The sequence below is a fragment of the Hemibagrus wyckioides genome, linkage group LG06 (assembly GCF_019097595.1).
Source record: "Hemibagrus wyckioides isolate EC202008001 linkage group LG06, SWU_Hwy_1.0, whole genome shotgun sequence".
Lineage (NCBI taxonomy): Eukaryota > Metazoa > Chordata > Actinopteri > Siluriformes > Bagridae > Hemibagrus > Hemibagrus wyckioides.
This window is the reverse complement of record NC_080715.1, coordinates 10,690,013-10,706,231: the sequence shown is the minus strand read 5'-3', so window position 1 is coordinate 10,706,231 and position 16,219 is coordinate 10,690,013. Positions and strand designations below refer to the sequence as shown.

The window sequence follows — 16,219 nt, the reverse complement described above, 5'->3', positions numbered from 1 at the left end:
CATGATGAAATGCAATCCTGTTCCTCCGTCCTTAAGTGCCACTAGTACACATACCACCACCCACTCACGTTTGGGGGGGAAAAAAAACAAATAAGTTTGGCAACTTTGAATAGTTGTTTTTGTTCTCTATATATTTGATGTAGTCATGCAACAGTGCCATATGACTATGAACAAGGACGCTTCACATGGAATAAACAAACAGAAAGACAAAAAATCTTACACTATTAACTGCTTCCACGAACAGTACAAGCTAATTATTAACTGTTTGATGATTACAGTTCTGGACAGTGCTTTTTGATTATTACGGTTCTGGACTCTCACAATTTACTAAGAATGTCTCCCGAGGCTTGGTTAGTCAGCACTGTGCTGTGGCTTCAGCTTTTGAGAGATAATAATAATAATTATATCATTGTTCGTTTAAACTCTTTTAGAAAATACTCTGAACTCACTAAGTGTTTATATATTTTATTAAAAATGGAATAAAACACAAACTTATTGTCCACTTTATTAGGAACATTCACACTGCACATTCATGCAATTATCCAGCCAATAATGTGGCAGCAGGCAAATGGATAAAATCGTGCATTTACAAGTCAAGAGCTTCCGTCAACATTCAGAAAAATTGTGGTCTTTATAACGTTGACTGTAACATGGCTGCTGGTGCCAGGTAGACTGAGCAGACAGTGGGCACAGGTTCATAGAATAGTTGGAAGACTAGAAAAACTTCACCTGGTCTTTTTCCAATCTACAACTGTCTGATATCAGTGAGCCTTGTATTCATGCCCGGTATATTCTCAGATTCTTGTTACTGGCAGACAGGAGTGGAAGCCACTGAGGTCTTCTGCTGTTATAGCCTCCTTGCCTTAAGGTCTGAGTGTTATGCATTCTAAGATGATTTTCTGTTCATTACGGTTGTAAAGAGTGATTGAGTTACTGTCAGCTCAAACCAGTCTGGCCATTCTCCTCTGACATCACTCAAGGCATATCCACCCAAACAACTTCCACTGATTGTGTCTGTTCAAGATATTCAGTCTTAATCATCTCAGCATGATCAGTCACAGAGACACCTCCTTCTGAAATTCACATTTTTAATCGTCGGGTCTGGTTTGTGGCACATTTTGATGTGCCCTGGTTCTTTGTTCACCATGTTGTTATTAGCGCATTAGTTGTCATTTTACGTAAATTATAATTCAGCGTAATAATCAAATTAAGTGAAATGTTAGCTATAAATTGTGTTCATCTCAGTCTGCAAGAATATCAATTTGTTTCAATATTCACTTTATATATACACATACGCACACACGCACATAAATATCATTTAGGGATATGAGAATCACTCAGGAGCACATGGCTGAAAAAGGCTGCTCTAATTTAGAGTATATAAATGTAAATAGTTGGCTCGTATGTCTAACTGATTTAACATGTTTTGATTCAGACACCTAGCTGCTACAAATATTCTGGTGAAAGAGAGACTCACAGGTTGAGGTGAGGCTGGCAAAAGAAAAGAAATGGATGTGTTCGGTGGAGCACCCCGGTTCCTGGCCTACCCACGTCCTGTGGTAGTGCAGAGCGGCACTGATGCTGTACTTAAATGCCAGATTAGTGGGGATCCCAGACCAGCTGTTGTATGGGAGAGAAACAATGAGAAAATCCATCCAGGTGGCAAATATCGTTTGTTTGAGGATGGCAATGTTTACAATCTCATCATCACTGTGGTGACAGCAGAAGACAGTGGCCAGTACATATGCAAAGCTAAAAACTCCATAGGGGAGACGTATGCCGCAGCAACGTTGAAAGTAGAAGGCGAAGCTCAAGAGATGGAGCTGAGAGAAGAGAACAAGCCCCGCTTTCTCATCAAACCCCTGTCTACGCGAGTAGGTCGAGGAGAAGATGCAGTCTTCTCCTGTAAGCTGTGGGGAAATCCTAGGCCAGAGGTGGTGTGGGAGAAGGATGGCAAGAAGCTAAATGAGATCTTTGAGAGTACGCATTTCAGTGTGGGGTACCAGGATGGAGGATGGTTTCAGCTAAAGATTTTCAAAACCAGGGCACCTGATGGTGGAGTGTACACATGCAAAGCCAGGAATGAATTTGGTGAAAGTCTGGCTGGAGCTGTGCTGTTGGTGGATGCTGGCCCTGGACATGAAGATGAAGGAAATCGCAATGGTTATACTAATGGCCACTGGAAAGCAAATCAGGGAAAGCAGAGAAGCAGTAGACATGTTGTAGCAAGGCTAAAAGAAGACCCTCTGCCGGCTTCAGCCAAAGTGAAAATGTTTGCTGTGACGGAAGGGAAACATGCAAAATTCCGCTGCTATGTGACAGGAAAACCCAAACCAGAAATCATATGGAGAAAAGATGGTAGAATAATTTTGTCTGGAAGGCGGTATCTTTTATATGAAGACCGAGAGGGATACTTCACACTTAAAGTACTCTACTGCAAACAGCAGGATAATGGAGTATATGTTTGTGCCGCATCTAACACTGCCGGACAAACCCTAAGTGCAGTGCATCTTTTCGTTAAAGGTATGTATAGATTGTATGTTTCACTTCTTGATCACTTGTATGCAGTATTAAGAACTTAATTCCATAATATCCACAGTTTTGTTTAACCAGCAGGAATGCACAATTGGATTGTTACAGCCATGAACAGGCAATATTAAGATAAAATAGACATCATCTATTAATGGCAGCGAATGCTGGTAGAGTATATACATATTCTGATACATCATGTACCGCCATACACTAGTGTAGGAGACTGTGTGATAGTGTGACAGCGAAATATGTAGTGGCTACTATATGTGGTTTAGATTCTTTCATTTACAACTGTCTAATGCAGACTAATGGTATCAGTTACAGTTTATTTCCTGTCTAATCCAACTGTGTGGTAATGGGCTTTCCATAGCACAGTTAAATGGAGCTGATTGTCTCTTCATAGACTTACCATGCTGATGTTCCTTTTGTTCCCTTAATTACAGTCAAAGAAAAAATATTTAAATGTTATGATTGACCGGTGGATGTGTGTGTATGTTTATATGCTTATATCCATATCTCATATAATATAATATAATATTTTATAATATATTAATATATTATATTTTAATATGAATAAAAGAAAAAGAGTAAAGTCATTTCTTACCTTTTCTTGACAACATCAGAACCACCGGTAAGATTCAAGCAACCACTCAATGACCTTGAAGTCTGGGAGCAGGACCTGGCCATCCTTGAGTGTGAGGTACCAGAGGACTCTGTACCCATCACATGGTATTTAGAAGACAGGAGGCTACAGCCAGGGGCCAAATATGGGATGGAGGAGTGGGGAACAAAGCGCAGACTCACGATCCGTGACATGGGAGTTGATGATGATGGGATCTATCTCTGTGAAATGCCAGATGGAGGAAGAAGCATAGCTGAGGTAACTGTCAAAGGTAAATATCTTAGAACTATTTTTAAAGCTGGGATTCAATACAACACAAAACATCTTAATTGTAATAGATTTTACACGTTGATATACACGTTCGCAACCTCTGCATAGGTACAATCGTAAGAAAGCTGCCCAGAAAAGTAGATGTTCTGGAAGGGGAAAATGCTGCTTTCTGTGTGGAGGTAGAAGAAGAAGAAATGGACATTCACTGGTACAAAGATGGGACAGAGCTGAGAGAGACACATCAGACCATCATCAAATCTTTTGGCAGAACTCACATCTTGGTCTTTGTTAATACTACGCCTCAAGATTCTGGAATGGTTGTGTTCTACGTTGGCAGATCAAAAACATCATCTCAACTAAGGGTGAAAGGTTAGAAATTATTCATATTTAACCAGTCCTGTTATGAACCTTTTGTGCATTGTGTCTAAGTTACTCAGATATAAAAGTTTTTAAATCAAGGAATAACAATAACCTGCACAAACCTACATAAAATAATACACATCAAATTAAATTTGATATGATTTGGTGGTGCCTCCATACAATTAATTTTAATTCAGCAAAATAAGCATCGCCTGAACATGTGCCTTAGGTTTCCATTTTCAATTGATTATTATATTATAAATCAATGATTACTATGAAACAATATTAAATCAGTGAGAAAAAGGCCCCCTGAATACATCAGAGAATTTGCATTGCTTCATGTTTTTGCTGTGTTGAAAAGAGACAAAAAAATGGTGATGTCGGCAAAGATGTGTCTGTGATATTAGTGCTGATGTCTATTAAAATTATTTTGCTGGATTAGGCACACGGTAATGTTTTGTTTCACACCTAATTTGCCATGCTAATTTTTTTGCAAGTAGTGCATCTAGCCAAAACAGGAAAAATACCTATTTGTGGTCTTGTTATCTGGTGACTGACTCACTATAATTCTATTAGGAATAAAGTAACATAATTACAGTTAACATTAGTTGATACTCTGAAATCATGCCAAATTGAAGGCCCCTGGGTCACTGAGCATCCTATTCAACTACAAATAGTTCCTATGGAGATTAGTTTATAGTTCATGCATTCTATTTAGTATCTGTCAGCAAGTGTGCCTTGAGTAGCCAAACTGACTCATTTACGAAGGTTGCCTGGATTCTTTTGGACATAAAGTATAATGATTTACATTATCTTACTATTGTATGTCCTTCCCAGCGGTTAGGCAATGTCCACCTAGCTGCCCTGTGGGGGTTCAAATAAACACAGAGCGTGCAAATGCAGCGCTCCTGTCCTGGGTTCCAGCACAGGACTGTCGGAAGAATCCACCCTCAGGCTACATCCTAGAGAGACAAGAAATAGGTTCCCCAGAGTGGCTCCAGTGTCTAACCACCGACTCTGCAACCTCAGTGGAAATTCTTGGCGACAGTGTTCCATGTGAGGCTGACTACAGATTCCGCATTTGTAGCATCAACAAGTATGGAAGAAGCGGATATGTGGAATTCCCTCGAGCAGTTCATCTGGGTAACATTATGTTAATACAGTTAGAGCATAAATTGTCAGTATATTGTCTGTATTGACTAGTAGGCTTCTGTAAATAGGATTTTCATTTCAATAATGGAGCTCTTTTGGTTTGTAAATCTGTCAAGCTCACAAACAACAAAGCATTGAAAACATATTCTTATGACTTTATTCCAGTTCCAGTTGCAAAAATACAAGCACCTTTACAAGATGCACTGGTGCCTGAAGGCCAGGATGCCTGTTTTTCCATTGAGTTGTCTGCCTCAGTCATAGGCACTTGGTTTTGGAATGGTACTCAAATTCAAGATGATGAACGTTTTCTCATTAGAAGGTCTCGAACACACCAATCACTTCGAATTCGAGGGGTACGAGACACTGACAATGGAGCTGAAATCACCTTCATTGCCTATGGAATTCGTGATTCAGCAGCTCTCTATATACAAGGTGAGCACCTGCATGTGTCTTGGGGGTAATACTGGGGATGTATTATAGATGAATTACTATAATTGGCATGCGTGTTCCTTTCCATATGCAGCTCCACTAGTTAAATTTACCCCACTATCTGAGATGGACCGAAATAAGTTTGTCGAAGTAGGCAATCCAATAGTCCTCTACTGTGAGCTGTCAGACCCTGAAGCACAAGTCCGCTGGTATAAAAATGGAGTGGAACTGCACTCGGTTGAAGGTCTTCACATCCAATCAGAAGGAACAATGAGAAGAATTGTCATCCAATCAGCTGAGTTCTCCCATTCAGGGGTGTTCAGCTGTGATGCCATTGATGATGTCATCAGGTTTAATGTGGAAGTTGAAGGTAAGATAAAAATCACTTTAATTTAGATCATCAAAATTATTAAGCACCATCATTTATCGAGCTCTTTGAGATTTGTGCTTTTCTTGTGCTTTATATGTTGTTTAGTTTGTGAAGTTAATCCAATCATTGAAACATACAACCCTAAAACTGTGTTGAAATTATAACTAACATTGATCAAAACACCCATAGCACCACCTGTGAGGTTCATAGCACTTTCAGACATGGACACAAATCGGTCCATTGAAGCCGGATGTCCAATTCTTCTACAATGTGAGGTCTCAGATCCAAGTGCCCAGGTTTTTTGGTACAAAGATGAAACAAAACTCCTCCCACAAAGTGGACTAGACTTCCAGTCTAATGGCACCAAGAGGGCACTGGTAGTTGAAAAGGCTGATTTTTACCATTCTGGGGTATACAGCTGCAAGACAAAAGGTGCTGCTGTCCAGTTCAGTGTGGAAATCAAAGGTGATTTGTTTGCTTTATATAAACTGCACAATGTTTGGCTAAGCCACTAACAAGCACAGCCTAGATCTTACCTTAATCTCAAAAATTCGCCATATTAAACAATCAGCTAAAATTGTTCAAATGAAAATTTCGTAACAAAAAACTGTTTTAAAATGAAATTCTAATAGTGTGAATTCCCCAAAAATAAAGATTAAAAAGACTTGAAAATATCTATAGCTCCACCAGTGAGATTCACAGCTGGTCCAGAAACTGAGAGGAGAAAATGCATTGAAGCAGGGGGCACCATTGTTCTGCAATGCGAGATATCAGACTCCTCTGGACAGGTCCGCTGGTTCAAAGATGGGAAGCAAATTCTTACACAACCCGGTGTAGACTTCCAATCAGAAGGCTGCATACGGAGATTAATTATCGAATCAGCAGCCATTTCACACTCCGGTGTGTACAGGTGCACAACAACAGATGACATCATTGAGTTTCAAGTCGAGATCAGAGGTGAATCTTGCAGTTTCTTCCTTTTTGCTCTTCAGTGATATTCTATAAAACCTAGTTACAGTACCCTTGAAGACATGAATTTTTCAGTCCTCACATTTTTAAATGTTGTCTGTGTTATAGTTTTTGTTGCATGTTTTAATGTTGAAGTAAATCTTGATTATTCTATCATGAATCACAATCTGCAGCTGTGCCAGTGTGGTTCTCAACTGTTCCAGAGGTTGAGAAGAATAAATGCATTGAAGCTGGTAGCTGTTTTGAACTCCGCTGTGAGGTATCAGATCCTACAGCAGACGTTCACTGGTATAAGGATGAAGCAGAGATTCTGACGGACACTGGCTGGGACATACAGGCAGAAGGCACAATGAGGAAGCTGGTAGTCCAGTCGGCAGAACCCAGCCACTCTGGACTGTACAGCTGCAACATGCCTGATGACTCTGTACAGTTCACTGTGGATATCAAAGGTGATTTGTGGCTTTCTGAGAAGCATGTACATCCAGTAACATACAGCTGCATTTATTTGAAACTAGAAGCAAACTAATGGGAAACAACTGTCTGAGCCTCATAGCACTGCTTTTATGGACATGCCTCTTACCTATGCATCGTGTCTTCCGGGCAACTGTTTGATACTACTGTTAAATGTGTTGCATTCTATATTTAACTTGCTTTTTGGCAAAAGGTCTGAGAGATCACAGATTAGTCAGTCTGGGAAATTCATTCTCTAAGTTTTAATGTTATGTATATTCCACAATAAGCTCCACCGGTGAAGTTCTCTGCATTCCCTGGGGTTGTGAAGAACCAGCTGTTTGAAGCCGACTACCCCACTGAGCTACACTGTGAGATCTCAGACCCACCAGCCAAGGTGTGTTGGTACGAAGATGGAGTAGAGCTCCTCTCAAAAGGTCAACCTCATATCAAAATGGAAGATACCAGGAGAAAGCTTGCTGTAAAAGCAGCACAGCCCTCTGAATCTGGATGGCAGGACTCTGAGAGAAAGGATGAGGTCATCCAATTTAATGTACAAGACGAAGGTGATTTTTAAATTTTGCCTTTAACTGAAATTGCTTTAGCGTGGCATCTAACAATTTTGCGCTGTTTAGGTTTTTAATTGTCTTTATGTGTGCTCTTGCAATAAACCTGCATATCACTGGCTTTTAATAGCAGTTAAATATTTAATTAATAGTCACCAAAACTGACAACGTAAAGTATTCCTTTATCAATGATCGTCTTTAGCTCCACCTTTGGAACTGCTGGATGTTCCTGATGTTGAGAAGAGCATATGTACTGTTGAAAGCATCTCTACTCTACAACAATGTAAAATCCTGGATACCACTGAATATAATTACCGACTAAAAGATGAGGAAGAGATACTATCACAAGATGGAATTGAACCAGAGCCTCAAATTAAGTGGGAAGTGCCTATAAGAACTTTAAGCATCAAATCATCTGAGACACCAGACAATGGAATAAACAGACCTATGATGCCTGATGATCACACCCAGTTTAATGCAGACAAAGGTGGTTTACCACTATTTTTTGTACCCCATTCTTAACTAGGAGCATTGACCTAATTGAAGCTAGAAAGCTTATTGTTTTCTTTGTGGCTTTCCTAACAGCCGAGCAGTCTCACTCTGAAGTGTACAAGGGTGAGACCTATGATGACACTGTCCAGTGCACTGTGGATATGAAAGGTGATACAACTGCTACTCCATCCTTAGCACACTTAACCCAGTGCATCTGTGCCACTAACAATGGTGGTGTGTAACCTTTTTAAGGCCGTGCCTAAAGATGCTGAATACATGCACCTTGGTTACCCATTCTTGAAAGTGCTTCCCAAACTAATCCCTGCTATTATATCTTAATCCAACATCCAGTTGGTCTGCAAGCCTTTCTTCCCAGCTAACAATCCTATAAAATGTTTAGATTTCATTCTTAATTGCAGTACATCATCAGAAAACTTTCCATTTGCTTCAGTCCTCTTACTTAATGCTAGTCAGAACAAGCATAATGTCTTGAAGTGTCTATAACATCTACATAAAACACAGAATATATGGGTTACATGTGAATGGATGAATGAATGAATGAATGAATGAATGAACGAATGATTGAATGAAATGCTGAAAGAAGCAGTACAAATAACTAACTTTATATAATTAGCAAGCATAATTTTTGTTGTAATTGTTGCCTTGATATGTGTGACATGTTTCTAGACCACTCTGTCATATGGTCGTCTCTCTTATTTTTTCTCTTCTATGTTAAAATTCTTGAAAGTAACAATCACTGAGAACAACTGTTCTAATTAAGAAAGTGGAAACCCACTGAAACTTTTCTTTGTGCACATCATACAACTATAGCTGAAACCTTCCCTGAAATTGCAAAGACCAACATCATTATGGAAAGCTTGGGTGTCACAGAGGGTTCTGAGGTTGCAAAGAACAAGATCAATAAGGAAAGTATGGGTTTCTCCCAGGAAGCAACAATTCCTGTGTTGGCCAAGAACAAGGCCTATGTGGAAGGTTTAAGCTTTACAGACATTCCTGAGCTCACAACGAGTGAGATCCTTAAAGAAAGCTTAAGCTTCACTGCAGTTCCTGATTTAGATGAGACTGAGAGCACTAGAGAAACCTTAAGCTTCACAGATCATCTTGAATTCTCAAAGAACAAGAACATTAAAGAAAGCTCAAGCTTCACATCAGTTCCTGATTTTGCCAAGACCGAGAACACTAAAGAAAGCTTAAGCTTCACAGATGCTTCTAATGTCTCGAAAAGCAAGAGCCTTAAAGAAAGCTTGAGCTTCATAGCAGATCCTGACTCGGCCAAGACCGAGAACACTAAAGAAAGCTTAAGCTTCACAGACAGTTCAAATGGGTCAAAAAACAAGAACCTAAAGGCAAGCTTGAGCTTCATAGCAGATCCTGTTTCAGCCAAGACTGAGAACACTCAAACAAGCTTAAGCTTCACAGATCGTTCTGATTTTGCAAATAGTGAGCTCAATAAGGAGAGCTTGAGCTTGACAACAGTTTCGAAGTTGGACATAAATGAGAACAGTAACGAAAGCTTAAGCTTCACAGACTGCCCTGAGTTTATCATTCAGGAAAGTGTGAGCTTCACAGCTGTTCCTGACTTGTTAATGAAGGAGAACATGAAGGAAACCAGTCTAAAACAAGTTCAGCATTCAAAATATGACTCTACTGCCCCATTGTGCACCTACAAGGATGAAGAACTACCCCAACCTCAGTGTGTCAAACAGGAAACAGCTTGCAGTTTTCAAGAAGACGACAGAAGTTACTTCAAAGTACAAGAAATTTGCACGGATGAAGATGTTTTAGCATTTAAGGTGGATCATGAAGGTGATTTAAATAGCTCCATCATTCAGCAAGTAATGATGAGAGCAACATCCCATTGCCAACATTTTAAACATATTTAATGCCATTTCTGTTCATTTTTGATTCATTAACTCATCCTAAATACCTTAAAGGCTGGTTAAAAATAAATCAAATAAATAAATGAATAATTTGCATGGCTTGCCAACATAACTCTTTAGCTTATCAGGTTTTCACTAGCTTAATAAGCTAGTATCTTGACCTAAAACACCTAAACTAATTAATCCATTAAGAAAATATATTCACATCTAACAAAACCCATCTTCTCTTGAAAAAGGCTCATGCCTATAAACAATGACTGATGCCATGGTATTTCAAATAATCTTTTTAAAAAGCTTTGCATTTCATTTTTTAGATTAAAGATTCTTAAAGCTAGCAGATGTCTAATTTAAAGTAACAGCTTTGAGGTAGACATAGTTAGATATAGTCATTGTTTCCTTAGTAGTAATACAAATCTCTCTATATACACAACTTGGCACACTCTAGTTACAAAGACGAATATCTCAGCAGCCAAAGACATGTCAGACAAGAAGGCCTTTGAAGCAGCCTGGTTCACAGACCTGGGAGAGGTCTCTGAAAAGAACGCCCAAATCTTTGGGCATGGAGACATTTCAATAGTACGGCAACAAGATGGGAAAAACATGATGTCTAGTCTGACCTCAAAGGAACAGTTTGCCCAGTTATCAAAAATACCACACAAAGAGATGCTGGCAGCTGAGACAAAGAGTCAATCTGTGATGTATCAAGGCCAAGTAAAAGGTGACTCAAGACTACATGTCTAGCATACTTTTAATTACAAGTAAGACTGTATTGTTCAGACGTTCTTTAATTATGAAAGGCCAAATTAATCAACACAGCTATGCTCTCATTGAATGCATTTTTTTTCACTTACTTTAATATATGACTTTATCTTTCCAAAACTGAAGCACCTTCACCTAAACCAGTAAAATTTGCACCACTACCCGAGACTGGCAGGACCAAGATCATTGAAAGTGGTATGCCTCTAGTACTGCAGTGCGAAATATTGGACCCAGATGCACCGGTTTGTTGGTTCAAGGACGGAATACAGCTCCAAACGAAAAATGGATTAGTGATCCAGTCAGAGGACTGCATACGAAGGCTGGTTGTTCCGACTGCAGATCTTGGTCACACAGGGATGTACAACTGTGAGGCAATAGATGATGTCATAAAATTTAAGGTGTATGTCAAAGGTGATTTAAAACCTAGTTTAATCCATGTTGATTACACTAAAACATAGTTCAATTTACTACCAATCGTTTTCTTTTTTCTATTACAAACAGCATAGATGTATAAATGATAGTTATAATACTATTTAGGAAAACTTTTGATTCAGCAGTCACTATAGTATAATTGTATGGCTTTTTGCAATTCTTTTAATGTATAAATGATGCACACATACCTACGAACAAAAGCTGGTGTAATTAAAACATGACAAATTAAACTCTTTAGCTGCACGGCTGAACGATTCGACGCTCACTGAGACTGAGGAGAATGAAATCATATCCAATGAAGCAGACAATGCAAGTGTTCAACAAAAAGAGCCTATATTTACTACAGATCAGGTCTGCTGGTACAGACAAGAGCAACAACAAATTCAAGAGTGTCTCAGTGCACCTCTCACTGCATCTCTAACACAATCAAAAGAGATCAGATCAGAAGAGATCAAATCAGCTGACCTGTCTGACTCTGGAGTATACAGTTATGAAACAAAGGATACCAACGTCCTGAGTACTGTGGATCCACCAGGTGATTCTTCAGTCATCTTTGACATCTCAACCCATCTGATTACAATACTAACCCCTTCAGTCATGCAATGGTCACTAATAATCATTGTGCTGACTTCACTTCAATGCCAGACTTTTTTTCTGAGCCAGTTATGTTATGTAAATGTGTTTTACTGCATGTGTTCAGAAACTAAACATGCAACAACAAAAGAAAGTGGATTAAGTGTGAGGTAAAAGTCTCAAACGTAGAAATCCAGTGATATTCAACTAATAAATCATAACTCATTTATTGATCACATTTTACTTGCTATCAAGAGCTATGCAGGGTTTACCACATTATCAAGCAGAAACCTTTTACTTAGACACTAAGGTAAATCTTAAAGGTAAATCTTAAGGCTTTCAATTTGCAGGACCAACCAGGAAAATATTAAACTGAAGATTCCAGCAATTTGCATGCTAATTAAATGCATACTTTAATGCAAATATTTTAATGTAAATAAACCTCTTACTTAATATGCAAGTAATACTACTTTTTCCATTCGATTTTTTCCCCTTGGATTCTCTTGCCTGTTTGTCATCATTGTTGAATATCTTTAGCAATCTTTAATAAGCTTTTATCATTTACTCTTGCGCTACTAATTTTACATTACATCCACTCTATCCTCATCTGATTGTCTTTTTTCTTTTTTTTTTATTCATAGATTTGCTCTTAGATTTATTGAGTGTTGCCTATATGTTCTTACTGCCATTTAATGCACCATGACAAATAATAATGTTACTGCAATGATTTGGTGCAACTCTTAATAATCTCTTAATCATCTAATAATTGAATGAAACAAATATGTTCTATATGGACTAACAATTACAAATGTATCTCTCTATAATGATGCCCACAGTACCGCCAGTGATGTTTTCCACCGTCACTGAAGCTCAGAGGAACATATCTGCTGTAGTTGGAGAGCCTTTTAAATTGGAATGTGAAGTCTCAGATGCTGCTGCATGTGTACGCTGGTACAAGGATGGAAATGAGCTGTCATCTGAAGCTGGAGTTTTGGCTCAGTCTGAAGGTACAATAAGAAAACTCTCAGTGCAGTCAGCTGAATTATCTCACAGCGGAACATACGACTGCAAGACAGATGCTGATGCAGTCACATTCAACGTGGATATTGAAGGTGATCATTGATTGTAAATACTATAATAGCTATAAAAAACCCAAATTACTGTTATTCTTGTTTACATTTCATGTAAACATTATAAAGTTAAGATTAGGATCAGTACTGCAGTTAATGATGTTTTGATAACTTGAATCACTATCTATAAATCATACAGATTTTCCCTGACATTGAATTAATTCTAAAACAAAACGTCCTCTTGAATTTTTTCTGCCTTTCAAGTCAACATTATTTTCTCTTTATGCTACTCACAACTATGTAGCCACATCTACGAGATTGAAACTGCTTTCAGAGATGGAGAGGAACAGATCCGATGAATTAGACTCGCCATCTGTTTCAGAACATGAGAGTTCAGACTCTGAAAGCCAGGTTTGCTGGTATAAAGATGGCACAGAACTCATTTCAAACAGTGGAAGTAGTATCCAAAGAGATGAAAATGTGATGAAAGTACCTGTTCAATCAACTGTGCTTTCTGACACTGGACATTTCATCTGTGGCAGTCCTGATGATGCTGTGCCATTCACGATGGACAGTCAAGGTGATTTTCCAGTAACCTTTAAAAGTAAAACAAATTAACTATATATGTAAAAAAAACACAGTCTCCAATTTGCAATTACATTCCCAAATAAAGTTTAGCTGCCCTACTACCAGACCTGGTGTCAAGGGAGGTGGTGATGGTTTGGGGGTAGGGGTATTTCGGCAAAAGTTCTTTACTTGACACCGGGCCTGTCTCTAACCTTCTAATAAAGATAGTTTACTCTAAAACCAAGCAATTACTTTATTTACAAATAGGAAATATACTTTGACTAACATGACTGGTGCTTAGAATAATCCAATTGAAAACTGTACATTAACAGATTTTGTATACTTCTGATTCAGCAGTCACATTTTTTCTAAATCTTAAAAATTTCTATAGCTACTCCTGTAAGGTTCTCAGCCCTTCCAGAGGTGGCAAGAAACAAGTTCATTGAAGCAGGCTGGCCCATTATACTTCAGTGTGAAATCTCTGAGTCAACTACCCAAGTTTCCTGGTTCAAAGACGGAGTGCCTCTTCTTCCAGAGACTGGACTTGACATCAAATCAGAAGGCACCATGAGGGCACTGATCATCCATTCAGCTGAGCTCAAACACTCGGGCATGTATAGCTGTGAAGCTGGCGATGATCATATAGCATTCAGAGTGGATGTTGCAGGTGATTTTGAGTCCACATATTTTCTCAAAACCACTAACACAAATAACGCTTCATCCACTAAATGCTTTGTCCTTATATAACTTTATAACTTTAACAAGTAAATGTAAATAACCAAATGATGAAAATGTAAACTGTGCTCAATGACAGATCCCTCAAATAAAATCATACCTTTATTTTTTTTAAATCAAACCATATAATAGGTCCATTACAGGTTCTATATTGTTCACTCCTTTTGTTTGTTCTAATTGCCTGGTAAATGCCCCACATATGACACAACATGTAACAAAAAGCCCAGTCCATAACAACAAATGGACAATAGAACATATCATTCATATGCAAATCTTTATTTTGCTGTCATTTTCCCCTTTATCCTTTCATAAACTGCCACATAACATTAAAATCAATGGCAATAGTAAAACAATAGTAATCCAATTTCTTTCAATGAATGAAAACACTCCTAGCTTCACCAGTGACGTTCACACCTGTCCCTGAGACTGAGACGACCAAGTCATTTGAAGCAGGCTCACCTATCATTCTCCAGTGCGAGATATCTGAGCCCACTGCCCTGGTCCAATGGTACAAGGATGGGACTCAGCTCCTTCCTCAATCTGGAGTTTTCTTCCAATCAGAGCACACCATGAGGACATTGGTTATCCTGTCAGCCACGTTTTCCCACTCTGGTGTTTACAGTTGTAATACAGCTGATGATATCAGCGAGTTTTATGTGGACATTAAAGGTGACATCCAAAGTTTATCTGAACCACTGCCCTATAACTAACAAATATCACTATGTACTGTCCGACATTCATTGGTTGAAATCAATGGTTCCATTCTGCTGCTTCTGTACATACTAGACAATCATTCTCCTAAAACAGATGCATAGAGCCATTTGCAACATTTCTACCATGTTTGCTGGCTGTAGCTGCAATCTACCCATCTTCTTGGTGCTTTCTGTTTATAAAGAAGTCATGCAAGGGGAAAAAGCATGTCCAACTGCAATTCATCCTCATAAAGCTTTATTTAATGCTATTTATTTCTATTTAGTTTGGCTGTTAAGAGTGGAGGCCATCAGCAGCACTTGCTGATAATGCATGCTTGATATGAAAATGATGTACACACATGGATAGAAATAGAACTCCAGGAATCAGCTTGTGTAATTCTTTTCTTCTGCAGCACCCCCTGTGACATTTGCCTACGTCCCAGAGGAACAGCTTCACAGAAATGTAGTGGAACAAGACAACCTCGTCCTTTGTTGTGAGGTGTCCAGGTCCAATGCCGCTACACAATGGTACAAAGATGGAGTTGAGATACAAATCAGTAACAAAGTCACAATGGAGGCAGAACACAGCAAGCGAACACTGAGCATCCAATCAGTTCAAATGACCGATGCTGGGACATACACATGCCGTGCAGGAGGTAGTGCCTTAATATTCAAGGTTAATGTACGAGGTAAGTATAGCACCATTAACATATTCAACATACAGCAGAAAATGCTTCCCATTACATTATACTCTTGTCATCCACTTTCTAAGGAGCACCTGGACACCTTCACATTCATGCAGTTGTCCAATCATGTGGCACCAGCACAATGCAAAGATCATGCAGATACAGGTCTTCATAAAAAAACAGAATAAATAAAAAGTGTGATCTCTGTTACTTTGATCATGGCATGGATGAGGGTAGCAAAATGAATGGTTTTAACCTTTTAAGAAATTGTTAATCTCCTGGGAATTAATTTGAGTTTACACAGAATGTGGATAGTATTATATTGGTTCTAGCTGGCAAAAAGAATACAATAACTCATATCACTCTTTACTGCTGTGGTGAACAGACAAGCATTACAGCATACAAAAAACATCAAACCCTGGGGTGGATGGGTTACTACAGCAGAAGACCACACTGGAATCCACACTTGTCAGCCAAGAACACAAATCTGAGGCACAGACTCATCATAACAGTTATAGCCTTCAATTCTGCCAGGAGTGGAACCTGATGTGTTCTCTTGTTGAAGCCCAACCACCTCAAGGTTTGATGTGTC

The 16,219-nt window shown here is 38.8% G+C and overlaps 1 protein-coding gene across 5 annotated transcripts in view; it reads left to right on the top strand.

Moving 5' to 3' along the window:
• The window catches only part of obsl1b (obscurin like cytoskeletal adaptor 1b), a 40,154-nt gene that overhangs the window by 1,356 nt on the left and 22,579 nt on the right, over positions 1 to 16,219 (top strand). The window contains exons 2-20 of one of the 5 annotated variants that reach the window (XM_058391696.1): positions 1,436 to 2,523; positions 3,156 to 3,425; positions 3,533 to 3,793; positions 4,622 to 4,927; positions 5,102 to 5,368; positions 5,460 to 5,735; positions 5,925 to 6,200; positions 6,417 to 6,692; positions 6,878 to 7,153; positions 7,445 to 7,720; positions 7,923 to 8,207; positions 8,306 to 8,380; positions 10,559 to 10,831; positions 10,999 to 11,283; positions 11,543 to 11,839; positions 12,714 to 12,989; positions 13,252 to 13,527; positions 13,906 to 14,181; positions 15,355 to 15,630. In XM_058391696.1, the coding sequence (XP_058247679.1) occupies positions 1,509 to 2,523; positions 3,156 to 3,425; positions 3,533 to 3,793; positions 4,622 to 4,927; positions 5,102 to 5,368; positions 5,460 to 5,735; positions 5,925 to 6,200; positions 6,417 to 6,692; positions 6,878 to 7,153; positions 7,445 to 7,720; positions 7,923 to 8,207; positions 8,306 to 8,380; positions 10,559 to 10,831; positions 10,999 to 11,283; positions 11,543 to 11,839; positions 12,714 to 12,989; positions 13,252 to 13,527; positions 13,906 to 14,181; positions 15,355 to 15,630 (5,818 nt within the window). In that variant the 5' untranslated portion in view covers positions 1,436 to 1,508. The remainder of the gene's footprint in view (positions 1 to 1,435; positions 2,524 to 3,155; positions 3,426 to 3,532; positions 3,794 to 4,621; positions 4,928 to 5,101; positions 5,369 to 5,459; positions 5,736 to 5,924; positions 6,201 to 6,416; positions 6,693 to 6,877; positions 7,154 to 7,444; positions 7,721 to 7,922; positions 8,208 to 8,305; positions 8,381 to 10,558; positions 10,832 to 10,998; positions 11,284 to 11,542; positions 11,840 to 12,713; positions 12,990 to 13,251; positions 13,528 to 13,905; positions 14,182 to 15,354; positions 15,631 to 16,219) is intronic. The other 4 variants (XM_058391697.1, XM_058391698.1, XM_058391699.1 and 1 more) reach the window with 4 other exon arrangements.